The sequence below is a fragment of the Oenanthe melanoleuca genome, chromosome 3 (assembly GCF_029582105.1).
Source record: "Oenanthe melanoleuca isolate GR-GAL-2019-014 chromosome 3, OMel1.0, whole genome shotgun sequence".
Lineage (NCBI taxonomy): Eukaryota > Metazoa > Chordata > Aves > Passeriformes > Muscicapidae > Oenanthe > Oenanthe melanoleuca.
Window position 1 is genome coordinate 17,624,752 of NC_079336.1, and position 23,330 is coordinate 17,648,081.

Below are 23,330 nucleotides of genomic sequence, written 5' to 3' on the forward strand. Positions count from 1 at the left end.
GAGGAGGTGATACACATAGCAGCTGCTGGGTATATTGACATTGAGGTGATGCACTTTTTAACCTACTTATTCTATAAATTCTCTTTTACTTCAGACTGGTATCTGCTGTAAAGCTGATGTGGGCATATATGAGTCTCTGAGCAACTTAGTATGTTGAAATAGAAGACTAAGCTCAGCACTGCAACAGTGTTTAGGAATGCATCCAATTTAGAAGTCTACCTAACTGGTGAGAGTTTTAGGAGTCTCTGACCACCCTAGAAACACAGTAATCATACTGATGGCATGTCAGTAAACCTCCCTTATCTCCAGACACAGACTGAGCCCACAGGCTCCCAGTTAACCACTGGGGTGGTGAAGGATGTTATAAAGGATTCAGAACTACTTTTTAAAGATATAAGCAGTTGTGTTGCTTTAGAGAAGGAGACATAGTGACTCATGAAAAACATAGTCAAAGATAATGAATCATCTCAGTGTATTTTAATTCTGGGCTCATTAGTGATTTCCCACATCACAGCAGGCTTCCAGACTCTGATTTTCTTGATGAGGTATTTGACTTGATGTTAAAAAAGAAAAAAAAAATGTATCCAAAAGTCATTCCCAGACTCATGGACTAAACACAGGTTGTCACAATGAGATTCAGAATAACAAAATCACAGAATGGATAGGGCTGGAAGGCACCACAATGAGTAATCTGTCCAATCTCCCAGCTCAGACAGGGTCGTTCTAGAGCACTCAAAACAGTATTGCATCCAGACATTTATCTACAGTGTGGGACATTCCACAACTTCTCTGAGCAATCTGTTCCATGATTTACTGTAGTTAAGTTTCAGGCAAGAATGACCTCCACATTGTTTCTTGAAGAAAAAGAGATTCAGGCAATGCTGCAGAAGTGCCATGGTTTATTTCTAGGATGGAACTGGGGATGCTGACATCCATCATTTGTAAGAGAATGTGTTGTTAGACATAACATAGTTGTGATCATAATAATTGTCATCATAGAAACGATGCTACAGTGTTCACCTGAGATAGGCAAAGGGTTGGAGATAAGGTATTGATCTGCTTTAGGACTGACTGATATCACATAAGAATAAGAATTTAAGGAAATGTTAGAAATCTCAAAGGCAATCTAGTTTTTTGTTTTCAGGCAAGATTTGTTTTGAGAAAGTGTTAAGATCGTGGGAACTGCGGCTGCAACCATTACTCTTCTACGTGATATTCTAGTGGGTCCTCTTATACCTTCTTGCCTGCGCACCCACCTACCCAAAACCACCCCCAGAAAGTCATTGAGGGCAAATCCAACAGATTGTCCTGGCTCAGAAGGCAAAGTTTCAGGACACACAGGGGGCAGTCCAAGGGTTGTGTGTGTGGGTTTTCAAAGCAGGGCAGAAATGGAAATTGACTTGTTGTTTCCTCCCACAAGGGTTTCTCTTTCCCTGATCTGTTTGTGCTCATTTTTTCTCTATGCTTTCTGTTCTCCTTTCCTCTCCTTACCCCTTCTTTCCCCCGTGCACTCCCCCCATTTTGCCCTCTCTCTCTCCTCTCCGAGGTACAGGCTGCCGTCCCGCTCCGGGGGTGCCCTCGGGCTCTGGGTTCCGACCCGCTGCGTGCGGAGGGCGGCGCGGAGCCCCGCGGGCCGAGCGCCCATCCCCGGGCCGGGCGGGGCGGGCCCGCCGCCGTCCCCTCCTCCGGGATCGCCCCGCCGCCGACCCGAGCGGCAGCCGCGGCCGGCAGCGCAGCGGGCGCGACGCGGATCCGCAGGAGCCGCTCTCCTCTTGCTCCTCTTCCTCGCCCCGCGGCCATGGCCCGGCGCGAAGCGGCGGCCGCCCCCGGGCTCTGCCTGCTGCTGCTGCTGCTGCTGCTCCGCGGCGGGCGGCTCTTCCCCCCCGCGGCCGCGCAGCCGCCGCCGCAGCGCGGGAGCGTCTGGTGCCCCAGCCGCTGCCTCTGCTTCCGCACCACCGTGCGCTGCATGCATCTGATGCTGGAGAGCGTGCCCGCCGTGTCCCCCCAGACCACCATCCTGTGAGTGCCCGGCTCGCAGGGGCTGCGCGGCGGCCCGGGGCAGCCAGGGGGGCGGAGGGAGGGAAGGCGGAGGAGGGGATGGATACCTGGGCTGGAGGCGCTGGGGTGGGTGGCGGCGGAGCCTCGGCTCTTTGTCTGCGGTCGGGGGAGGGGGCCGGACCCGCGGCGGTGGCTCTGCCCGAGGGGCCCGGGCGCCCCTGCGCTGCCCGGGGCTGCGCTCAGCGCCGGTCCCGCTGCCCGCCCGGCCCCGCGCTCCGGCTCCGGGCCTCCTGCCCGGCTCCGGCTCTCCTGCCCGGGGCTCCGGCTCTCCTGCCCGGGGCTCCGGCTCCAGGGTTCCTGCCTGGCTCCAGCTCCTGCCCGGCTCCGGCTCTCCTGCCCGGGGCTCAGGCTCCAGGGTTCCTGCCTGGCTCCTGCTCCTGCCCGGCTCCGGCTCCCCTGCCCGGCTCCGGCTCTGGGGCTCCGGCTCCCCTGCCCGGCTTCAGCTCCTGCCCGGCTCCGGCTCCCCTGCCCGGCTCCGGCTCCCCTGCCCGGCTCCGGCTCCCCTGCCCGGCTCCAGCTCCTGCCCGGCTCCAGCTCCTGCCCGGGGCTCCGGCGCTGTCGCAGCGGGGCCGGTGTTTGGAGCGGTGCCCCCGGTTCTGCGGTGGATGTTCTGATTAGCTTGCGGGCGTTGTGTCCCAGCTTAGTCGTCCCTAGAAGGATTTCAGTACATCCTTAGTATCCTGTTTAAAAGCCTATTCAGGCGGCAGGGGGATCGACAGGAACATAGGTGGCACTTTCTGCTCGATTCTTAGACATGTTGGGGATGTACGGGCAAACCGGGACCCAAACTCTGGGCTTGCTGAAAACTAACCCGGCTCAGATTCCTACAGAGATTTGCGAGCATTAGTTAAGAACCAGGTTTTTAGTTCAGGGACAAATGTGTCGGCTGAAGTGCCCTGCCGTTCCTCTGGTCAGTGTTTTGGGTGGGATTGCATTGGTATGAATTTCAGTATTGACAAGGATTGACATTTAGTTCACGTTGATTTGACTGTAGCAGTTACCTTTCCAGGCACATTGCCCTGCAGTAAAGGCAAAGCTCCAAACGAACATCACACGCTATTTTGTTTCGTGGCGTACTAAGAGGAACGGATTTGTTCCACTGACCTGCTTATATGTTACTTGGGCTCAGAAAGCTCTTGGCACCAGCCCTGCCCTTTCCTTACACACATGCAGCCGAGGAAGCTGAGCAGAGCTTGGCCCTGGGAATTTTCTGCGGGGCCTCCTGTCATAAATTTGTCAGATATTTTCAAAAGGGGTCTATAAAGCCTTGCTGTGTTTCAGCTTCCAAGTGTTATTTAATGTGAAGAGTACAGTCATTTAGCGTTAACTGAGTCCCTCTTTGGCAAGAAGTGCAGGCTTTTGGCAGAATGGGATTAGTCCTGCAGTACTTGTAAACCTTTTAGGGAACAGCACAGGAAGTGGGTGGTTAATGTTTCTTACATTTGAAACAAAGTACATTTACAGAGCACCTTCTGCCTTGAGATTACAGGAAACCGTGTAAAGCTAGTTTTGTGAATCATCTAAATGGGGGGAAAAAAAAAAAAAAACAAAACCAAAAAACCAAACCCCAACACCCCCAACCCAAAAAAAAACAAAACAAAACAAAAAAACCCCAAACAAACAAACAAAAAACAAGCAAGCAAACAAAAAAGCCTTAGTGTGTGAAGTCAAGTCTTAATGCTTGTTTTCATCTTAGAGGTAGAAGGGTCTGCAACAGCAGAAAATATTAGATTAAACCTCGCCAGGGTGGAGCTCCCCTTACGGTGGGTATTTATAATCTTGCAGTGAGTCAGAGGAGAATGTGTGAACAATGCAAGCATTATGCTCGTCTAACCCCACTAATATATCAGGTTGTCTAGTATCCCAAATCTGAATTATCAGTCTGGTATAATGCGAGCTGCCATGCTACAGAAGTCATGCAAAAGAAGTTAAAAATATGCTTTCAGCTGACAAAGAATGGACATTTTCAAAATATGCCTGCGGATGACCAACATTCTTCAAAACCTAGTGGTGACCTTGTTTGTCATCTAGTATGGGTATTATCCTTTCTGGACAACTGACTATTGAACTATTAGAAATAAAATAGGCAGGATTACATCTCTAGATACTCAGTGACTCCTGCTACAGTTCTGCTGAATGGCTGTGAATGGAAAGGAGCTGGGTCAGAAGATAGGCAGTTTGAGTTCTTATACATATATATATGTATTTTCTTTAGTAGTGGTGTTGATAGTTAGATAATTAAAAATAATAAATTAATTTAAAACAATCACCTTCCCCTTTAAAACAAAAATCTAGGAAATCCTGCAGGATTTCCTGTGTATTGCTGATGGGTTAAGTTCATTTCTACTGGCATTGATAAATTCCCTATTCTCATCTGTTTTATTTCTTACTTACAATATAGATTGACTATATAAAGTAATTTTGTAAAAAAATATTGCCTTAAGTTTTTCCTCATTTATAAGTATTTTGCTGAGTACTGGTTCTGAAATATGCCCCATTTAGAAGCTGAGTTGACTTTGCTCTACTTTACAGTTTGTTACATGGATTAAAACAGCATGGGGCCCAGACCAATGGTGCAGCCAAGTGTTTTCCCCCACATATCAAAAATGTCTACTCCTAATCTCAGACTCTCTTTTGAAAACTGTTCATAACATTACTCGTTGCTGACCTTGCCAGTGCTACTTCTGGCTGTACATTTTCTCACTCTCCCTTGCTTCTCCCACTTTCTGGCACTTCCCCTTCCCTGCTGCAGGCTGGGATCCGTGGTTTAGATTGCTTCTGCAGGGTGGATTCTTCCAGCTTTGAAAGAGCTCATAGAGCCTTGCATAAGCATGAGGTTTCACCCAAAATGAGATTGTTACCTGGGCTCTTTATTGGACTAGGGTCAGCATCCCAGTCCTGTGCTGACTTCCCTTGAAAGTGGAGACTCATGTACAAAATGGTTTGAAAAGCTGCTTAATGCTGTAAATACAATCATGGAAATTTCATCTCTGACTAAATATAGAGTGCTTATATGCACAGAAATTGCTGAAATGTATTTATATTAAACCATTTAAACAGTTGAGGAGCCTAAAATTCTGGATATCCCCTCTTGCTGTCTCCTCCTCCCATAATTGTATCCTGGTTTATACTTTTTAGGGGATTTCTGTGTTCTGGAGCAATTTCTGGTATGTGGTGTTGATAATTCTGACAGGAGACCTTTGAATATTGAATCAATATGTTACTATTTGTATCTAAACACAATCCAAATCCAAACTTGTCTACAGGACTAGCTACACACACTCAGACCAATACTGAAATTTGTTCACAGTTTTTCTTGGCAGCAACTCATTGCTCTCTTATTTCTTACTAGCTGTACAAACAAAATTGTATTCACTGCACTTGAGTCTAACAGACTGAACAAGAAAAGAAGCTGATTTTCTGTTAATAGCAGAAAAGGTAAAAATTTGCAAAAATAGCTGTCATGAAAGAAAGTGGACTTGATTTGCACTGAGAATGACATGAAAATTATTGAGGAGAAGATTTAATTTTTAAATAAGTCATTCTGCATTTGCTCTGTGGTTGTTACTTTGGGTCACCTGCATGTCTGCTATGCATACAACACCTTTTCAACATATGAGTGTAATTTTAAATGATAAACCTTTATAGGACTTCTTAAGTTGCAGCCATTCCCTCTGAACAGCTTTTGAAGGCTCTGAAATGAAATTGAAGGCAACAGTCTGTGTTGCTTGTTACTGCTTTAGTTACATTATTCTAACATATGCACAACATTGGGTAGTTTAGGGTGTGTACTTTTTTGTTTACTCATTTATCAATGTATTTTAATTTCTGGTTTGTACTGTACATGTCAAAGGGAAAGGGGGAAGTGTTAGTTGTTTAATTCTATGGTGACTTTCTAGACAGCTGAGTAAGAAGTACGTGCATTGTTTTAATCTCTCAGTAAGAACTTTTGGTGGAATCTAATGCATGTTCATAATGCCAGTGAAAACCATTATTGAGGCTTCTCAAGAGTGTCTGTCATAATACCAGTAAAAAAAACACAACAGTAAATTACACAAATCACAAATCTATTTGGAGAATATATGAATAACTAAAGAGGTAGGGGTGATGGAAATGTAATGATATTTCTCATTTCATTGTTGATTTGTGCTAACATTATACCTCTTAGCAGAGGCATTTAGGAAAATGAAATGGGTGATGTGTATGGAGACTGTCAGTGCAGGAGTCTCTGAGCTGTCATAGCAGAAATCTTATTGCATGCTGTTTGCAGATCTGATATTTGAAATGATGTATTTTTCAGCCAGCAAACAGCCATCCCATTTTCATCTGAAAAATACTAAGCCCTTGTGTTTGATTAGATCTTTGAAATCTTTTTAGAAAAAAATCCAATAGATTAAAATTAAGGCAATATGAAATAAACACACCTCATCACTGTGAAGGGTGAAAGATTGAAGTCTCAAATGTGGACTGTGAGTAAACTTGATAACTTCAAGGATGAACATCAATTTGCATGTAGGAGTTAGTCAAGAGGTAACACACCAGAAGATTTTATTCAAGATGCAGGGATTTGTACATACTTAATGTTAAAGAATGGAGCACAGATACTGAAGATTTATTTGAAGGATTTGAAATCAACTTGATACTGACACAGCTATTGCCACTCCTGGCTGGGCTGCAAACTGCAGTAGGTGCCAGTGATGGTTTGCTTGAATGACACAGAACAGGGAATAAAGCACAAGATTATTTCAATAAAAATTGTCTTACCTCTTCCTTCATAGAAGTTTTTTGAACAAGTAAAGAATTCAATATGAGATTAAAACACCTACATGTAAGTCTCCATATATATATCTGTATTTGGTTTGTGAATTTCCCTTCTAACAAGTAGCAGCTCAGCCAGTACAGTTCACAGTGCCTGGAGCAGAACTCAGCTCACTCAAAAGGGGACACCTTTATTTGAAATAACAATTTCTAACCTCAGTTAGGCCCCTATTGGGGCTGTGTCGTAGCTGCTTGCACTCAGCCTAGGACATCTAAATCAACAGCAGGCACCACTGGTCAGACACCTGAATTAATTGACTACTTTTAGGCAGTTTATTAATTTATTTGTGCCTTCTCCAGCCTAGGAGTGTTGACTAGACTTCTGTTGACAATAAAAGGAGATTAAATGTCTGTATCTAGATGCTGATATTTATTCGTCTAAACTGAAGTTTAAAGTATTTCAGACAAGAATGTTTTCATAGAATTTTCGAAAGGAAGAAACTACTTGCAAAGAGCAGGCAAGGGAGTCATAAGAGATTAAAAAAAACAACTTTCAAAATACTTAAATTGTTTCTAAAAGGAGAGCATTTTCTCACTATTGAGCCCCATCCTGAGTCCCACCCAGAAAATCAAGTGGATATTGCAGGAGATACCAGTCCTCCCCAGAAAGCAGCTGTGGAGGGTGTGCAGGATGTAAAGCCTGCTGAAGCCATTCCAGGCAGTCTGGTTGTGCTGCTGATGGGATGAGCAGGACCAAGGCATGAGTGTGTTAAGGAGACATTTGCAGAGCTTGCAGAATGTGTTTGGTCATTAGCAGGGGGCAGCAGGGCACAGCACTGATAGTGTTTGACATTTACTGGGAGACGAGAGGCAAAGCTGCTGAGGGCTGCAACAGAAAGCCCAGACCAGTCTTCTCTTTGACTCACTGGATTCACTGGTGGGAAGATATTTTTGTCATCTCAGCAGTATGTTAGCCCTCATCAAATTCTTTGCTGAAGAATGGGAAAACATATGGAACAATATCATATCCATCACTGTCACCAAGCAGCTTACTGTATGCTTAACACACTGTCATCAGAGGAATACATTGTCATATATTACAGTGAATAAATACCCTTTCTTGTTTTCATCTTGTTTTACTAAGATGTATTTTTGAGCAGTAAATACTTAACATTTGACTGCTGAAATGATAAGTATGTGTTTATTTACAGAAAGATAGCTTTAATAAGTAAACTCAAACTATTTTGAGTCAAATATCTGTTTTTAGAGGTTAATGGAAAGCACAGCTCATGAACATGTAGAGTATAGAGCAGCATGTAGTTGCTTATACCTATAATAATTTGCAGATATGGATTTTTGGGGATCCATCAAGATCTACACATTGTATGTAGATCTTGATGGATCTCTACATATTGTTTAACCTCTTTTTTTCAACTACTTTAGCTGTTAAGTTGCATTATAACTTTCAGTGGCAAGGAGTACTACACAAACTACATGGTGGAAATTGCTCTCCTCTGTTTGAAGCCTGGAAGTTGCTAACTTCACTTAGTGTTCCCCATTTCTTCTGTTGGGAGAGGCAGTGAGTACTTGATCCCTCTCTATCATTCCAATGCCAGACATGATTTTGTGATCTTTGATCCTAAGTTCTCCATTTGTTTCTTTTTAAAATTGGAGTCTTCTCAGTGAAAGGTTGGTATTAATCTCTCATCATCTGGACTGTTGCTTCCCCACTCTGCTGTGTTTGAGGTGAGGGAATTGTGACTTTGCCCAGTATTTGTATAGACAAATCTGGTATGAGGTTTCATGGACTAATCAAGGGTAGCTTAAGATCTTGTCTGTAAGTAGTAGTGTTCACTTCTAGGCCTGACATTTCATTTGTGAGGTTTGATTTTCTCTATATACATTATTTTGTATTAATACATGCATTAGGTCTGCATTTTAATAGCCATTCATGGACTGTCAACAGGTCTTTTTGCTGTCCTAGGCAGCCTTTATTAAAATAGATGAGTATCATAAGCAAAATTTTGTTCTTGCTGTGGTTCATCTCTCTTCCATTTAGGAAGAAACTGAACAATGCTGAACTTAGCACAGCTCTCTGTGAAACTCTACTGATGACCCTTCCCAACTACAAAACTTCTCATTTACTGCATACATCTCCTCATATGCTCATCTAGACTGTGGGATATTTGCTTTATAGCTGTTTTAAAAGATTGTCTTCTAATTCCCAAAGCTTTGGGAGTTTGGATTGTTGTCAGCACAAGACTTTTTTGTTTGTTCTACTAAAATGTTTTTAGAAAGCTATAAGGATTATACAGCTCAGTGGATTGCTTTGTATTGTTGTCTACATCCCCAGTTCAAAATCTCAGTCTTAAACATTTTTCCAGCTTTCTGATTCTGTTTAACAGAGAGCTTCAGTGTCTCTATTGTTACTCAATTTTCCCAAACAACATGATTAAAAAATAAGTTAAATGAATTTTCAGCATTACTTTGGGGAATTTAGGGGCGTGAGGGACAGTGAATAAGTGCAGCAGAGACAAACATGGGATTACGTATTGGAAAGAGTAGGAAATGGATGCTTGGTCATGAGTAAATATATTCTGTCTCTCCTATTTCCCAAAGGCAGCTGGTGGAAAAACAGCAGGGAGATGCCTGTCCTTACATCATCAGGAGGGTCTGGATCTGAAACTCAGGGAGATGAGTGTCTCACCTAAAACTGTGGTAAACACATGCCTAAGAGAAAAATATGATTAATAAATATTCTAACCTCCTCCACTTTCTGAGTAGCCCCTACTGATTTCTCTCCCAGGTGAGGTCAGTGCTCATTAAGAGGTGACACATGGGGATGTCATTATCCTGCAGAAAACCTTGTCATTTAGGTGTTAAATAAATGTTAGGCTTGTCACATATGCTTATGGATTGCCTTGTAAGTAAGCTAAGTTTAAATTGAAAGGTTGAAAGTCCAGCAGAAAACTTGGAAATATGGCAAGTAAAGAACAGAGCTTGGCATGAAGAGAGAGGAAAACTGCAGAAAGAAACCAACATAATACAATAGAAGAAATCGATATTGCTATTATGACATGAAAAAATAGCAGACAGTTATTTGGGAAATAAATAAAGAAGAAGAGATGTAGTGCATTATGTTTAAAATTGCATATTATTTTGTTTTTTTAATTACAAAATGGCCTTTACAGGAACATTTTACTCTGTGAATGGGTAAAATGAAAAAGCTAGATTAATGTTTTGAGACTCCAATTGTATTATGAACAACTGAAAACCCAATTTTAATCCATCTTGATTCATGTTTTAATATGGTATTTTTTCAATTATTTCTTTTTGGATTCAAATTTCTGAGACTTTCAAAACTTATTGTAGTTTGTTGACAGTATTTTGTGATTAAATATTTTGTACAGTCCAGATCTCATCTTGCAGAACTTACACATAGTTTTGTATAAATGAGTAATCCCCAGGCTTCTGATTATTCCTGGACAGGGACATTTGCTGAGTCTCTTTCCAGCAAACCAAAGTGTTCACATCCTTATAAGATAAGACTTCACTTACAGAAAAGATCCATTTATAAAGGTGACATTTAAAATCTGTATCACACAATCTAAACATTTATAGTTTTTTGTCTTTTTGGTGACATTTATGTATAAAAAGAAGTTAGTATTTTAAATAAAAAAGAAGTTAGTATTTTAAATACTTGTGTATATGTGTGTGTCTGTATGTTTATATATACACATGCTGTACATAATGCATGTATATATACAGATAGATATATATAGGGAAACAACTGAGCTAAAATGTCTTTATCATTTTTTTCCATTTGGATTCAATTAAAAAAAAACCCAAACCAAAACAAAAATAACTTTAAAGGCTTTCTTATTGCAAATGTGGGCAGGGTTTCAAGAGAATCCATAGAGATGGTGCAATGAGAGCTGAATGAGCTGGAACAGAACTCAAATATTTCCTTTTCCTTCCTTTGCTTATCAGGCTGCCAAATTTGATTTCTTTTTGGTATGGAATTATTTCTGCTGCTAATGAGACTCAAGTGATTCTTTTAAACAGAAAATTGAATGTTTACTACAAATAACAAAGGTCTCAAAATCTTGAGAAAGTCACACGAAGGAGAGATTAATGTGGTCTCTCATCTTCATGACATTTTGTTTAATCTGTATTTACAAAGATATGCAAGGATTAGGACATTGAAGAGTTTGTGCAGTGGCTGGCAGAGTTTCTTGAAACCATGTGATAGTTTGTGGAATAAAAAGTGTGAAGTTTTGTGCAATGTACTGTTCTCTCTTCATTTTTTTCTGACTTGTTTTTAAGTTTTACTAAGAAAAACAATGAGCAAATGTGTTTAACTCTAAATTAGTTTTACTGCCTGTGACACTGCTCCCTTTTTTGTTGTGATCTGTTGTTGTAACTTTCAGATTTTTTATTCTCTTTCCAATTGCCACTCCCTGTATCTTTCGGAAACATTTTCTTTCAACATTCTTTCCCCTTAAATCACTTATTACAACATGCTCATTGCCTGGCTGGTCTGAAAAAGGAAAAATATGACTTGGTACACAGCGTTACCTTCACTGATGACTGCTTTTGGTAAACAGGCTGATGACTGCTAACTGTTAAGTTCTTTGCACTGTGTTAGCCAGACTGGATTTAATGGCATTTTATTACCCCTTTTGCTGCTGGTTTCCTCAGCTGCAGAAAAAATAAAGAATAAATGAGTCCTTGAGTCCTTGACTTATCTCTAAGCAGTGTGAGCATCGTGATTGGGACAGCATGAAATTCAGTGCAGATGAATTACTGCCTTGTGGTGGCTTCTATTTAATGATAGATTATCATGATAATCAGATAAAATCAGTCACCAATATTCAAATCTTTATATTGTTGTCTTGTCATGTTTGAATAGAGAGAAGAGAGAACATTTTTTCCCAATATTTCCGAAATATTTTGAAAAATATGTGGGTGAATGAGTGTTCTGGTACACAGACAACTCTAGTGGGCCATTCAAAACTCAAATACAAATAAATGCCACATTACATTGTCTGCCTAGATCAAGTAAAAAGCTAGGGCAGCAGAATGATGGTGTGACATATCTATATTAAAAACTACATAGTCTATCAAAGCAGGATACCTTTTAAGGAATATTTTGTACTCTTTGGGACAATAGCTAATTTGGGTTCAAGAAAGAAGTTTTGGTTTGATGGCATTTTGATAAACTCTCCAAGAAATTTAAGAGATGGTGGTATTTATTTATTTATTACAGACATACACTGAATGAGAAAATTCAGAGCTTTGACTTTGGTAAGGTTCTCAGTCTCTAACAAAAAAGGCCCAGGTAATTGAATTAAAGTGCCAGTAAAAGGAGAGCCTTGTATCAGGCAAAGAAAACAGCAGAGCTGTAAGAGCAGTGAGAGCAATTTGATTTTGTGAGTTGGTGGCTTGCTCTGGCCAGATTCAAGACATTCACTTCCTGGTTTAATTTTATTGCCCTGGGAAAAGCTTAAGTAAATGCAATAGCATCTATGTAGGGGGTAAAATCAATTAAAATGTTTCCTAGTTGGGCTTTTATGTATAGCTAAAGCATGTTAATTTGTGGATTGGAGACTTAGTTGTCAGGCGTGTAAATAATGGCTACCAGACAATTATTAAAGTCAATAAATGCCTTTCTTAGTATGGTAATATTTATAATTTATTTAAACCAATTTTTAAAACTCAGGATATTAAATTTTTTTCTGAGTCCTCTCTCAATAATCTAAATCATTTGAAATTTCTAAAATGTTGATACAAGTTGAAGCATTTTTCTTGATTCAGTAACCAACAATTTTGAAAACTTAGCCAGCAAATTCTCTAATCCTCCATTGTGATATGAGTATTTTCTTGGATGTTTTATACAATGTCAACTTTGTGTACTTTATGGAGTAGATGTTTTCTTTTTGACATCCTTTATTTACTTAAACATTTTGGATGCATCTCGCATGGGAATAATTGAATATAAGATTTGGAAAGAGAAAAAATATGTTAAAAGAGTCTGGGAATCATTAAAGGGTTTCCAACTGAACAATAATTAATTGGCTGAAAGCAAAGTTTGTTTAACAAAACCCAACAAAATAAACCAGCCTTCAATGTTAACCTTTTTAGTGGTCATATCTGTATAGAAGATATATAGATATATATCTATGTAAGATACATAGAAGATATATTCCATTGATAGGTGTAAGATAGATTTGTCTTTTAGAGAAATTTGTGGGATTGCCAAACACCTCAGGGTACATTTTCAGGGGACATTTTCTGGTTTTGATGAAGTTGCAAGGTGAACAACACTTAGATATGAGAGGTAGGCAAGTGACTTGTGTGCTCAGGTGTATTAGGTAGGCCAGTTTTATAACACCATGGTATGTGTTTGTAATTCCTTATTCATCAGAGAAATAAATAAGAACTAGCTGTGGTTCTGTACTCACCATTTAACAATATCAAGTTGAATTCAAACTAGTTTTGTCTTTTCAATTATTGGTAAAATTTTGAATTCCCACAGTAATATCTGTGCTACCCAGATTCCTTAGATGAGGAATTACCTTCATTACCTTTAATATACTTCTTTTTCCCTCTGAATATCCACAAGGAACTGTTGTTTAATAGTGCTGGAATAGAATAAGTACCTGTCTCTCATGTTTTGACAAAATTTGTATCTTGTTTTGTTGGTTGGTTTGTTAAATTACTTTTATATACTTACTGGCTTTTGCAGGCTGACTTCACTTCAGAAACTATCTGTATTTCTCTGAAAGAATATTTCATTTTTCAGTAATCAATCTTCTGGACTTTTGTGTAAACAAAAATTTGTTTTTAAAAGAAGGTTATGATTCAAGTGGAATTAATTTATCTTATTTTATTAACTCTGAATTTTGGAGATAATTGACATGATGACCCATAAAATAAATTGGTTTTAACATGTGGACCCACATGCAAGAAATTTGTGATAGCATCAGAATTTGTAAATCTTGTTGAGTGCCTTTGGGGATTTAAATTTTGGGGTGTGCTTCGTTTTGTTTTGTTTTTTTTTCTTGACTGGTGTCTCTTTCATTATGTAAATCTGTTGGTTTTATCTGCATAGTGATGGAGCTTCAGTGGGCAGAAAATAAAATGTTCATTCTGTTCAGGTTTATCTTTAGCTGTGTGGTTGGGCATGGGAAGGGCTTGTCCCTCCAGAGAATGTGTTTAATCTCTCAGGAGAGATTTCAGCCACAGCAATACTGGAGTAGCACAAGATCTGATGCCTGAGGAAACTTTACCAGTTGAAATTTTTTACTTAAGTGCTGAGTGCTGGGTTTGTGGCTTGCAGTCTTCAGCCTCTTCAGTTCTTGAAGTGTCTTAAGTATTTGTGGAAATCCCAGCCATAAATTGGTGCTTGTATGCCTTTGGATCAGGATATATTTGTACTTCTGACCACTCTTAGAGCAATGATGAAGTTTAACTGTGGGTTCACAGGATTCTTTTGCACTTGAACTTAAAATTTGGTGATTAATATTTCTTGGGAAGAATTTTTTCATAGGCCTTTAGGCCAAATATATGACATAGCAGTCCTCTTAGTCAAGTGGAATACAACTAATTTATACATTTTCAAGTCATGTAGATATGTGTTTTTCAGTAGTAGAAACATTGTAAGAATATTTTATCCAAAGCTGGAAATTAATTGGTAGATATGTCTGCTTATTGAAACTAAGATTGAAAAAAAATATTTGGCTACAGATAGTAACCTTTTTTAAAAACTTAGATTGCATATTAAAAGAAAATAGTAAGTCTAATGTATTTAAGTAGCTAGTCTATTTTGTATATTAATGCTAATGTATACATCTTTTTTTTCCTCCAATTTTCCTTTTTAATTTACAAAACAGAAATTGTACCCCTTTGCACTAAAACAAAAACAAAAAAAAAAAAAAAAAAACAAACAAACAACAACTCAGAAACAGCCTGTGAGGGGTTCTTGGCTTTCTTTTGGCCAGCAGTAGTTGCTCAGTCCTGCCTGTGGTTGTCATTAGTTCTCAGAGTGAGCTGAAAATAAGCCAGGGGAGAACATTGGTTTAACTCGGAATCATTTCCCTGGTTTTGGGATGTCTGAGAGGAGAAGGAGCAGGAGCTGCATCCTGAGCAAACCTGCTGACCTGCCCCTGGGGCATCACCAGACAGGACCTGCCCTCAGAGAACACCATAAAATAAAATACATAAAATACTGGGTCTGTGGCACAGCTTGAAGGGCAGCTTTGGGCAGACAGGGAGCTCTGAGTGTCCCTTCTTGAGAAGAAGCCCCCTTCCACTTTCCTTTCCTGCCAGGCTTGCCAGGGATGTGAGTGCCACCAGCCCCTGCTCTCTGCTTCCCTGGGCCACTGCCAGAGCAGATGTTCTACCTCAGAAATGTCTAAGAGTTTAACTGGCACAAATTCATTTATAATTAATGTCCCCACTATTGAGTCACTATGCTAGGTATTTATTATGTGGGTATTTTAAACCATCTGATATTTCTTAAAGGCAGGTTTGTACTTAATTTAAAATTTTAGAGATAATTCTGGTTTTTTTCATTCTACTTTGGCAAGAGTAATCAAATGCTTGAACTTTATATTTTTTTTTACATACACACTAGGTTGAAAGTGTTGCTTTTTATGTTTGAGCTGAGGAAAGACCCCTTGAGAATCCCCATTTGCTATTTTGTGCTACTGGGCAGCATGGCTGCTCTCCTTGTGGGTCCAAATGGCATTTATATGGCCTGGGTGTGGCTGGTTTGTGTGGGGTAATAAAAGCAAGAATGTAAGTTGAAACGTGTTCAAAGTAGAAAAATCAGATTTAATTCTAACTTTATAATGGCATTACACTGTGAAGACTGAAGAAGGATAGAATTGCCTTCAATTTTATTCAGAAATTTCCTTTTTTGCATTATGATCAACATGGAAATGTGTAAAAACATTTTTCTGTCTGCAGATGTTTCATATGTTTTTCTGGTATCTTCAGTATTGTGTCAATAGGATGGAATAATTACAGAGAGATTCAGAAGAGTGCTTTCTGATTGATTGTTGACTCAATGGTGCCAGTTTTAGAGCTGCTGTGACAAGGTGCATGGCAATGCAAAATAAATGTGATATCCTGAGGCCACAGGAACTTTAAAATACTGACAAACACACAAGACTAGTAAGATTTACTTGGAAATTTCAGCTACATCCATAATTTTCTGCAATCCAGTTTTCCAAAGTATTTTTTTTTAAGATGGCCAATCAATTTAATTTAGAAGAATGTAGAGAATGTAGAGAAAGAAGAAAAATGACCAAGGGAAGAAGTTGTAGGCTAGTATTGCTTAATTCAGTTCTACTTTTGCAATGTAAGGTAAGAGATGATGGGTATTGGTTGAATCAAGCTATGGAATGTAATTAAAATGTATAAAGCATAATGCTTTTATTATTCTCTTGATTCTGTAAGGTAACCTGTTCCTTAATGAGTAGTAACTCCAAAACTGCTTTTTGTTTATAATTTTGATATCTGCATGAGGATGGATATGACATAAGAAGAAAAGGGGAGCAATAACCTGTTCCCAGACATTTCCTTTTCTGAATATCATTAAATTTGGCTCTTTAAGGTTGACTATCTTCTAGGAGCCACTTGCATTACTCTTCATAGGAAGAAAACAACTTGTCCCAAGGGACAGGAACGCCCAGTTGCCTGCCTTGAGGCTGTCTCCCCTCCTGAGGAATGGGGAGATAAATATCAGAAGAGTCCTGAGACTCCTGTTCCTCTTGAGTTTTCTTTGCCAGGGGCAGGAGAAGCTGGAAACAGAGTCAGAAAGTAGCTGACTTATCTGCTCTTGCAGCCTGTTGTTAACCTCAGGAAGCAGAAAATTCCATTCCAAGAGTTGCAGCTGTTTCATTGAGGTGACCTGGGATTTTCCATGAAGTGGAAGGAAGAGCTGTTGCTTTGTCTGAAACCTCAGTATTCTACAAGAAGAACTACCCATATAAATGATATAATTTATAATATATCCATATACCCATACAAATTCTAACACCTCTAAGTCTATTGGAATCTAATATACCTATCACTATTGGAAACAAGTGGGAAGTACAAAAAAGTTGGAAATATATTCCAACAAAATCTGCCTAGTGTAGGGGGAAGAGTGACACAGATTTACAATGAATAAAAGCTTTTGAGTTAAATTTAGATGTTATTTTTAGATGCAGTAATTCCTTCAATTATCCACATCCTTTGGCTTGATGTTGGTCTTGTATTGTAGAACTTCTTTTTGGATTGAAGGAGACAAAATGTGCATTCTTTAGTAAGGTCAGTGGCATTTAAGATGCTGGATGTTATTTATTGGCATAATAAATGTAATACAAGCTCACATGCACTGCATCAATGAGGCTGCCTGCCCTGAGGAAAGAAGTTCCTAAAACTGCAGTGATGGGGAAACCACACTTGCATACTGGCTCATTATTTTATCTGTCCAGTTTGTGCACTCATCCAGAGCCCTGACTCTCACCCGTTTTCAGATGCAAGGTCTTTGGTGCTCAACCTGCACTGATGCTTGCCCAGCATAAGGGGTGCCCAGCTGGGTGCTGATGTGTCAGAGTTAGAAGGGAGCTTAAGGCACTCTGGTAAAACACAGGTGATTATTCTGTGTTGGTTTTCAGCTATAAATATGCACACTAATTGCATCCATTTTCCTGAAAGTAAAGAGAGAAAGAGCTAATCCGCTACAGAACAAAATCAGAGTTGTGAGTATTTTTTCCTACCCGTCCCTATTTAAAGTTGTATGATTTATTTAATTTTAAATCTTTCAAGAATTGCTGAAAAAAAAAATCCATGAACTTCAGTGTTTGTATTATTTAAAGAAAAATGGTCTATTTCTCACTTAAAGGTGTTTGTTTCTGCTGAGCAGAAACTGAAAACAAATATGAAGTTTGGAAAGAGGATGAGACTATCCCATTTTTAACAGTGAATATAGTTTATACTAGAATGACTAGCAAGTCATTAGGTTTTGCTTGATTAATGGTCTTGAATCACAATTTTATGTATTTCTCAAAGGTATGGCTCAGCTCTGACAGCAATAATTTCCTTAAGACAGGAATTTCTCTTTTGTATTACTTATCTTGTGTAAGAGGTCAGGGATGATAATGTTTCTTTCTGGCTCTCAGTTCTTTGCTCTGAGAATATCAGTAATTCATGGGAATAGAGTTTAGAATTAGGCATTCCTGTGAGACAGAGAAGTGCAGAAACAGTATTTTAGTATTTTACAGAATGGTATATGGGAGGAAAATAAGACTAATTTATGATTTATGACTTATGCTATAGCCTAACAGCAGAACTTCTGTGGGCTTTTCACAGTAGGAATTCACAGGACTGCCAACTTTAAAAGCAAACAAAACTAGTGCATTTGTTTCAATGGTCCATGCTAAACCATTAACTAGTCAGCTTCCTATTTTGGTGTCTTCTTTAGCCTGCTATAGAGGAGAAACTTTTTAATTCAAAAGTTCAGCTGAAACTGCATATTCTTAAATATTAAAAAGGAAAACAAGAAAAGATTACATCTCCAACTGTCACTAGTGCTCTAAAATATTTCAGTGTATCACAGCTCTTTACATAGACTGTGCCAACTATTAGTTTGATCCAAGACCTTTACTATCTCAGATTTGTTAGTACAGCAATGTAGTCACAACTGTTCTGCTCTGTTTTATTGGGCATAGCACAAACACAGGACAAAATTTTTGCCCTTTCTCAAGGTTATTTCTGTGAAAAATAATCAGTAATAAAACATATGGCTGTGCTGTCAACAGCCTTTTCATTGTTTGCTTTTAGCAATAGATCCCCCTGAGAGAAATAAAGACAGATTTTGCCTTTTCTTGTAATTTCTCTGACTGCAGAAACAGCAATTGCATCTCTTTGAATTCTATCCATGCTGTTAAAAGGAGGGGGGTTTGGTTGTGTGGGTTTGATTTTGTTTTGGTGTTTTGTTGTGGTTTTTTTTAAGATAGCGTGAGAATTATAAACCATTATAAAATAGAATTTCTAATTTTGAAATAATTTCTGTAGTGGATGAATTTTGGAGGACTTTGAAAGTGGATGAGACAAAGAGCCACAATCTCACCATGATAAAATTTCCATGTATAATTTTTGACAATTAAGCCTACAGATCTAAAACTTTGGACCAGCAAATCCTACTTGAGTCCTTTTAATGGCACTTTTAATGGCTGGTTAGAAATATTGGCAACAAGGGCAGCAAAGGGATCTAAAGACTTAGTAAGACAATACTGTATTGCATTTCATTGAATTAACAATTAAATGTTTTTCTTTCAACTGTAGTGGCAAAATAATTGTTAGTTAAAACAAATCCTTAGCTCTTGGAGAAGTATATATCATAAGTTCTTCAGTCACCAAAGCTGTAGCTGATAAAAGAGTTTTTAAGACATGTGAACTCAAAGTTCCTGTCAACAAATCTTACATGTTTGTGCAAATCAGATATTATTTTAATTAGATAATTGATATATCATCTAGACTTCATTATTTCTATTTTCTGAAGCATGGGTTTATGATCAAATGTTCTTCATCCTGATCACAGATTTCAATATTTTTGTGGTCCAACCATTTTCTTTTGTTACTGAAATTATAGTATGCTGAGTATTATTCACTATGATACCCCCTCACCATGTAAGAATAATGTTTTAATTTCCCATCTCAAAATGCAGTGGCTTTTTTAATATGCTGCATGCTGATGTACAGATAATAAAAATGTCCCAATATAAATTAGAGAAAATTCCATATTGTATGTAATAATTAGCTGGGGAAGATTAATCCAGAAAACGAATTGCCAAGAAAAAGAGAAGAATTATATAAATTTGTTTGTAAACGAAGCTCTAGGGGTAAATCTGAAAAGAAGGCAAAAAGAAAAATTCTTGGTTCCTGTAGTATTCTAGCAAATGTTGCACTGCTAACAGAGATGATTACTGCAAATAGGGTTGGGTTTCATTTTTTTAAAGTGGTGGCTGTGTCTTTGTTTTCTCAAACAAGTGACACATTTTTTTACAGGGCAGTAGTTAAAGCAGCATTAAAGTGCCATTGACATCATCCAGTTACTCCAGTGACTTGATTATATAACCTCCTTTGTGCACTTTTCATGCTCTGCTCTGTTTGAATGTTTTTACTATGCTGATGGCTGTTTTTCATTTCCTGCTGGGATGACCTTGAATAAAAAAAAAAGTAAGAATAAAGTAGACATGAGCAATGTAGTCTAGCTGGCATTTGCAGATCTTTTGTTCTGTATTGAGAAATATAGAAGTTTGGTGTTCAAGATATAGGTTATTTCTGCTGGGTAGTAATTAATCTGCAATGGTTAGAAAAAAATTGTCTTATTTTGTTCTTTTGGATTTAGCAATGGTAAAATCATCTGGGTATGACAATTCCTACCTTATGAACACATTGGAAAAGTGCTAAACATGATGCACTTTACACTATTGATTTAGCTTACATTATTGATTTAGCTTACATTATTGATTTAACCTAATTCATTAGCTTACATTATTGATTTAACCTAATAAATCTAATAGATCTACAAATTTAAGGTTTGTCTATTAAATTGCTCCTTTTTTTTTAAGGAAAATGAGATTAGCTAGTCTGCACCTTTTTTCCAGATTCAGTATCTATCACACAGCAGAAGGAGTTGTTTTTCCATTTTGTCACTTGTTGCCAATGAGCATTTCATTCATTCAATCAGCACTTTACAGATGAATGAGTCCACTGCATTTCACACAAGCATCTTTTTCAGACTATTTATATCCCTCAATATCAGAAAGTTAGGACAATGATAAATAATTTTAAAGGAGCTGGTATTATTTCTGCCACTATCTCCTTTTAATTTGTCAGATTAAAGTAATGAAGATTATATGACCATAGACTTTACAGTCATTTCTAGAGGAAGAGCTTTAGCTTTAAATAGTTTTCACTGGACCTTTTAAAAGCATCTACCTTTGCAGCAGAGGTTGGACATTTGAAAATCTGTCCATTTTAAAAATACTTAAGACTGTAGTGTTCTTTCAGGTTTTTCCATTTTGCTGCCGTGGTGATTTTGCTTAGCTGAGGAAATAGTTAATTCCTGTCTTAAATCAATGCTGAAATACTGGTTAATTACCTTGAAACAAGGTAATGAGATACTTATCTTCACTGCTAATAAAAATCAGGATTTGGTTTCCTTGGTAAATGCTTTAATATTTTGCTTTTAAGTGAAGACTGATAATAAAAGTTATTAATGCATCAGTATGGCATTTGAAACAGATATGACTAAGTTGGTTTCATGCAAATTGCCTTTGTACAAAGCTGACAGATACACAAGTATTTTCAATTTAAAGTATGAAATCAGAGACTAAAAAAAGTGTAGCCCTTTGAAACTTCAGTTTAAATACATTGTTCTAGTTTGAAGTGGTAAATCTGATGCATTTGCTTTATTCTGTATTTACAGATACTGGTTTTGGAGACACTTCTAGGATATGGGATATTTTAAAAATTATTTTTGTTTTACTTCCTCTCCTTTTCATGTAGTGTTCCTTAACATGAATGTGTGAATGTGATCTTTATGATACCTGGGAGCAATATGCTGGTCAGTAGTCCCAAGAACAAATATAACAACTGTAGGTGCAGTTTGGTGTTCAGTTTGTTCTGTTGTTTGTATTTAGTGTTATTCAGCAAAGATAGAGGATATTTTCATTTTTGTACTAGAAAAGCTTTGCAACAAATGCTCAAGAGATTAACAAATTATTAAAGGGATCTTCTGAAATGGGGAAGTCCAGGTGATATGAAATAGTAGGTCTAACTAAAAAGTATGAAATATCTTCATGTTGCAGAGTTGGTTGGTGTCAGTACAGCTAATGAGTGCTTGGTTAGAGCAGCTGTGTGTCCTCCTAAGCCTTAACAGTGAAAACAATAACAAGTTTGTTCTTTAATGTCAGAAGGAAATAGGATCAAAAGTCTAGTTTTGCGTTTATCTTTTTCAGTATTGGGAGAGGTATAAACAGAAAATGAAATTACATGTTGTGCTTAAAATCTTTCTTTTGCACAACTTGTAGTTGTGATACTAGATTTGAAATCTCTTTGTCTCATTTCTGTGACATGCAGAATGAGTTTTTTGTGAATGCCCTGATGTTATGCTTTATATATATACAATATCTCCCAGGATAAATGTTTTTAATTACATCATCACTTAATACTGTGTTTCTATAGCCATATTACAATTGGCTAATTATGTGTATCTATAGAGAGAAATATGTCTATGAAAGAAGAAGTAGCATAACATGCTAAATTTTGGGTTTAATTTTTTAATTGAAGATCTTAATATGTATCATGACAATTTCTTTTCTGACACAGATTAAAATTGAAGAAAATGAAAGCCATTTTTAATATACCCTCTCTAGCAATGGAGGGATCTTGGGGACATCCTCCAAGCCCTAGTAAGTCACAGGATGCCCAGTCCTGAGGCACAGATGAAAAGTACTTGGCTGGGGTGGATCAAGCAGAGGAGAAGCCCTGGTGTCCTTCCTGCTGCTGCTCCAGCAGTTCTTTATAAGGAATTTTCACCTTTGTCCTGCTTAGGATGATACTTTTTGTAATAGCTGCTGATTATTTGAGATCAATAGGTTATCATTGGTGGAGTGATGACTGGGAGTGACCAGTTCTGGTGTTGAGTATCCACAATCTGATCCTCAGGTGGATGCATTTTGAAGTGTGTGATGAGAGCACAAAATATGTTTTTCACAACCTTACTTTAAATCCATTTGACTTAGAATGGTTAATGATTTTTCTGAATTTGATGAAGCAACAGAATCCTTAAAATTCAAGTATATGCAAAAAGGGATCTGAAATTATATTATCAGAATACATGAATTCTAACCTTTTATAAAATGAATGGAATTAAAATCCATACCTTTCTGCCCTGTATATTGATTTGCAATAACTAGGAAAAAAAAATAAAGAAAACTTCACTTTAGACACTTTATATAAAAAGTTACAATTTTATGTTCAGTGCATGGTTTGAACTAAGTAAAAACAATCTCTTCTCTCAAAGATATCCCTGTATTTCAAACAGAGGGGTATGAAACTCCTTTAATTAATTCTTCGTTGAAGTTGGTTGATGTTTAATGTCAATATTGTGCTGTTTGCTGTGTACCCTGTGTGACTGTCATGTTCCAAATATTTATTAGGGTCTTTAGCTTTTATAAAGTGATATTTTGTAAGCTTGCAATGAATTCATATGCCCCAATCAGGATGTTTTAACAGAAAAATCCTCATTACTGCACACTGTCAGTGCAAGCTTTGAAGAATATCCTGCAGTGCCAGGACGTGCCACAGAAGCATTGGATCTTATGGGACAGTAATGTTTTTTAATTTTCATATACTTAAAAATTTTCACTTCATTAAAAGTTAATTTTCAATGCTAAATTGGAAATAGTTAATAATGGGCAGTGTAGGGAGGAGAGGCAAGTGAATGCAGT

The 23,330-nt window shown here is 38.2% G+C and overlaps 1 protein-coding gene across 2 annotated transcripts in view; it reads left to right on the forward strand.

Moving 5' to 3' along the window:
- The first annotated feature begins 1,710 nt into the window (after positions 1–1,710).
- PXDN (peroxidasin) overlaps positions 1,711–23,330 on the forward strand; it is an 81,637-nt gene continuing 60,017 nt past the window's right edge. Inside the window, exon 1 of one of the 2 annotated variants that reach the window (XM_056487907.1) lies at positions 1,711–2,019. In XM_056487907.1, the coding sequence (XP_056343882.1) occupies positions 1,799–2,019 (221 nt within the window). In that variant the 5' untranslated portion in view covers positions 1,711–1,798. The remainder of the gene's footprint in view (positions 2,020–23,330) is intronic. The other variant, XM_056487908.1, reaches the window with a different exon arrangement.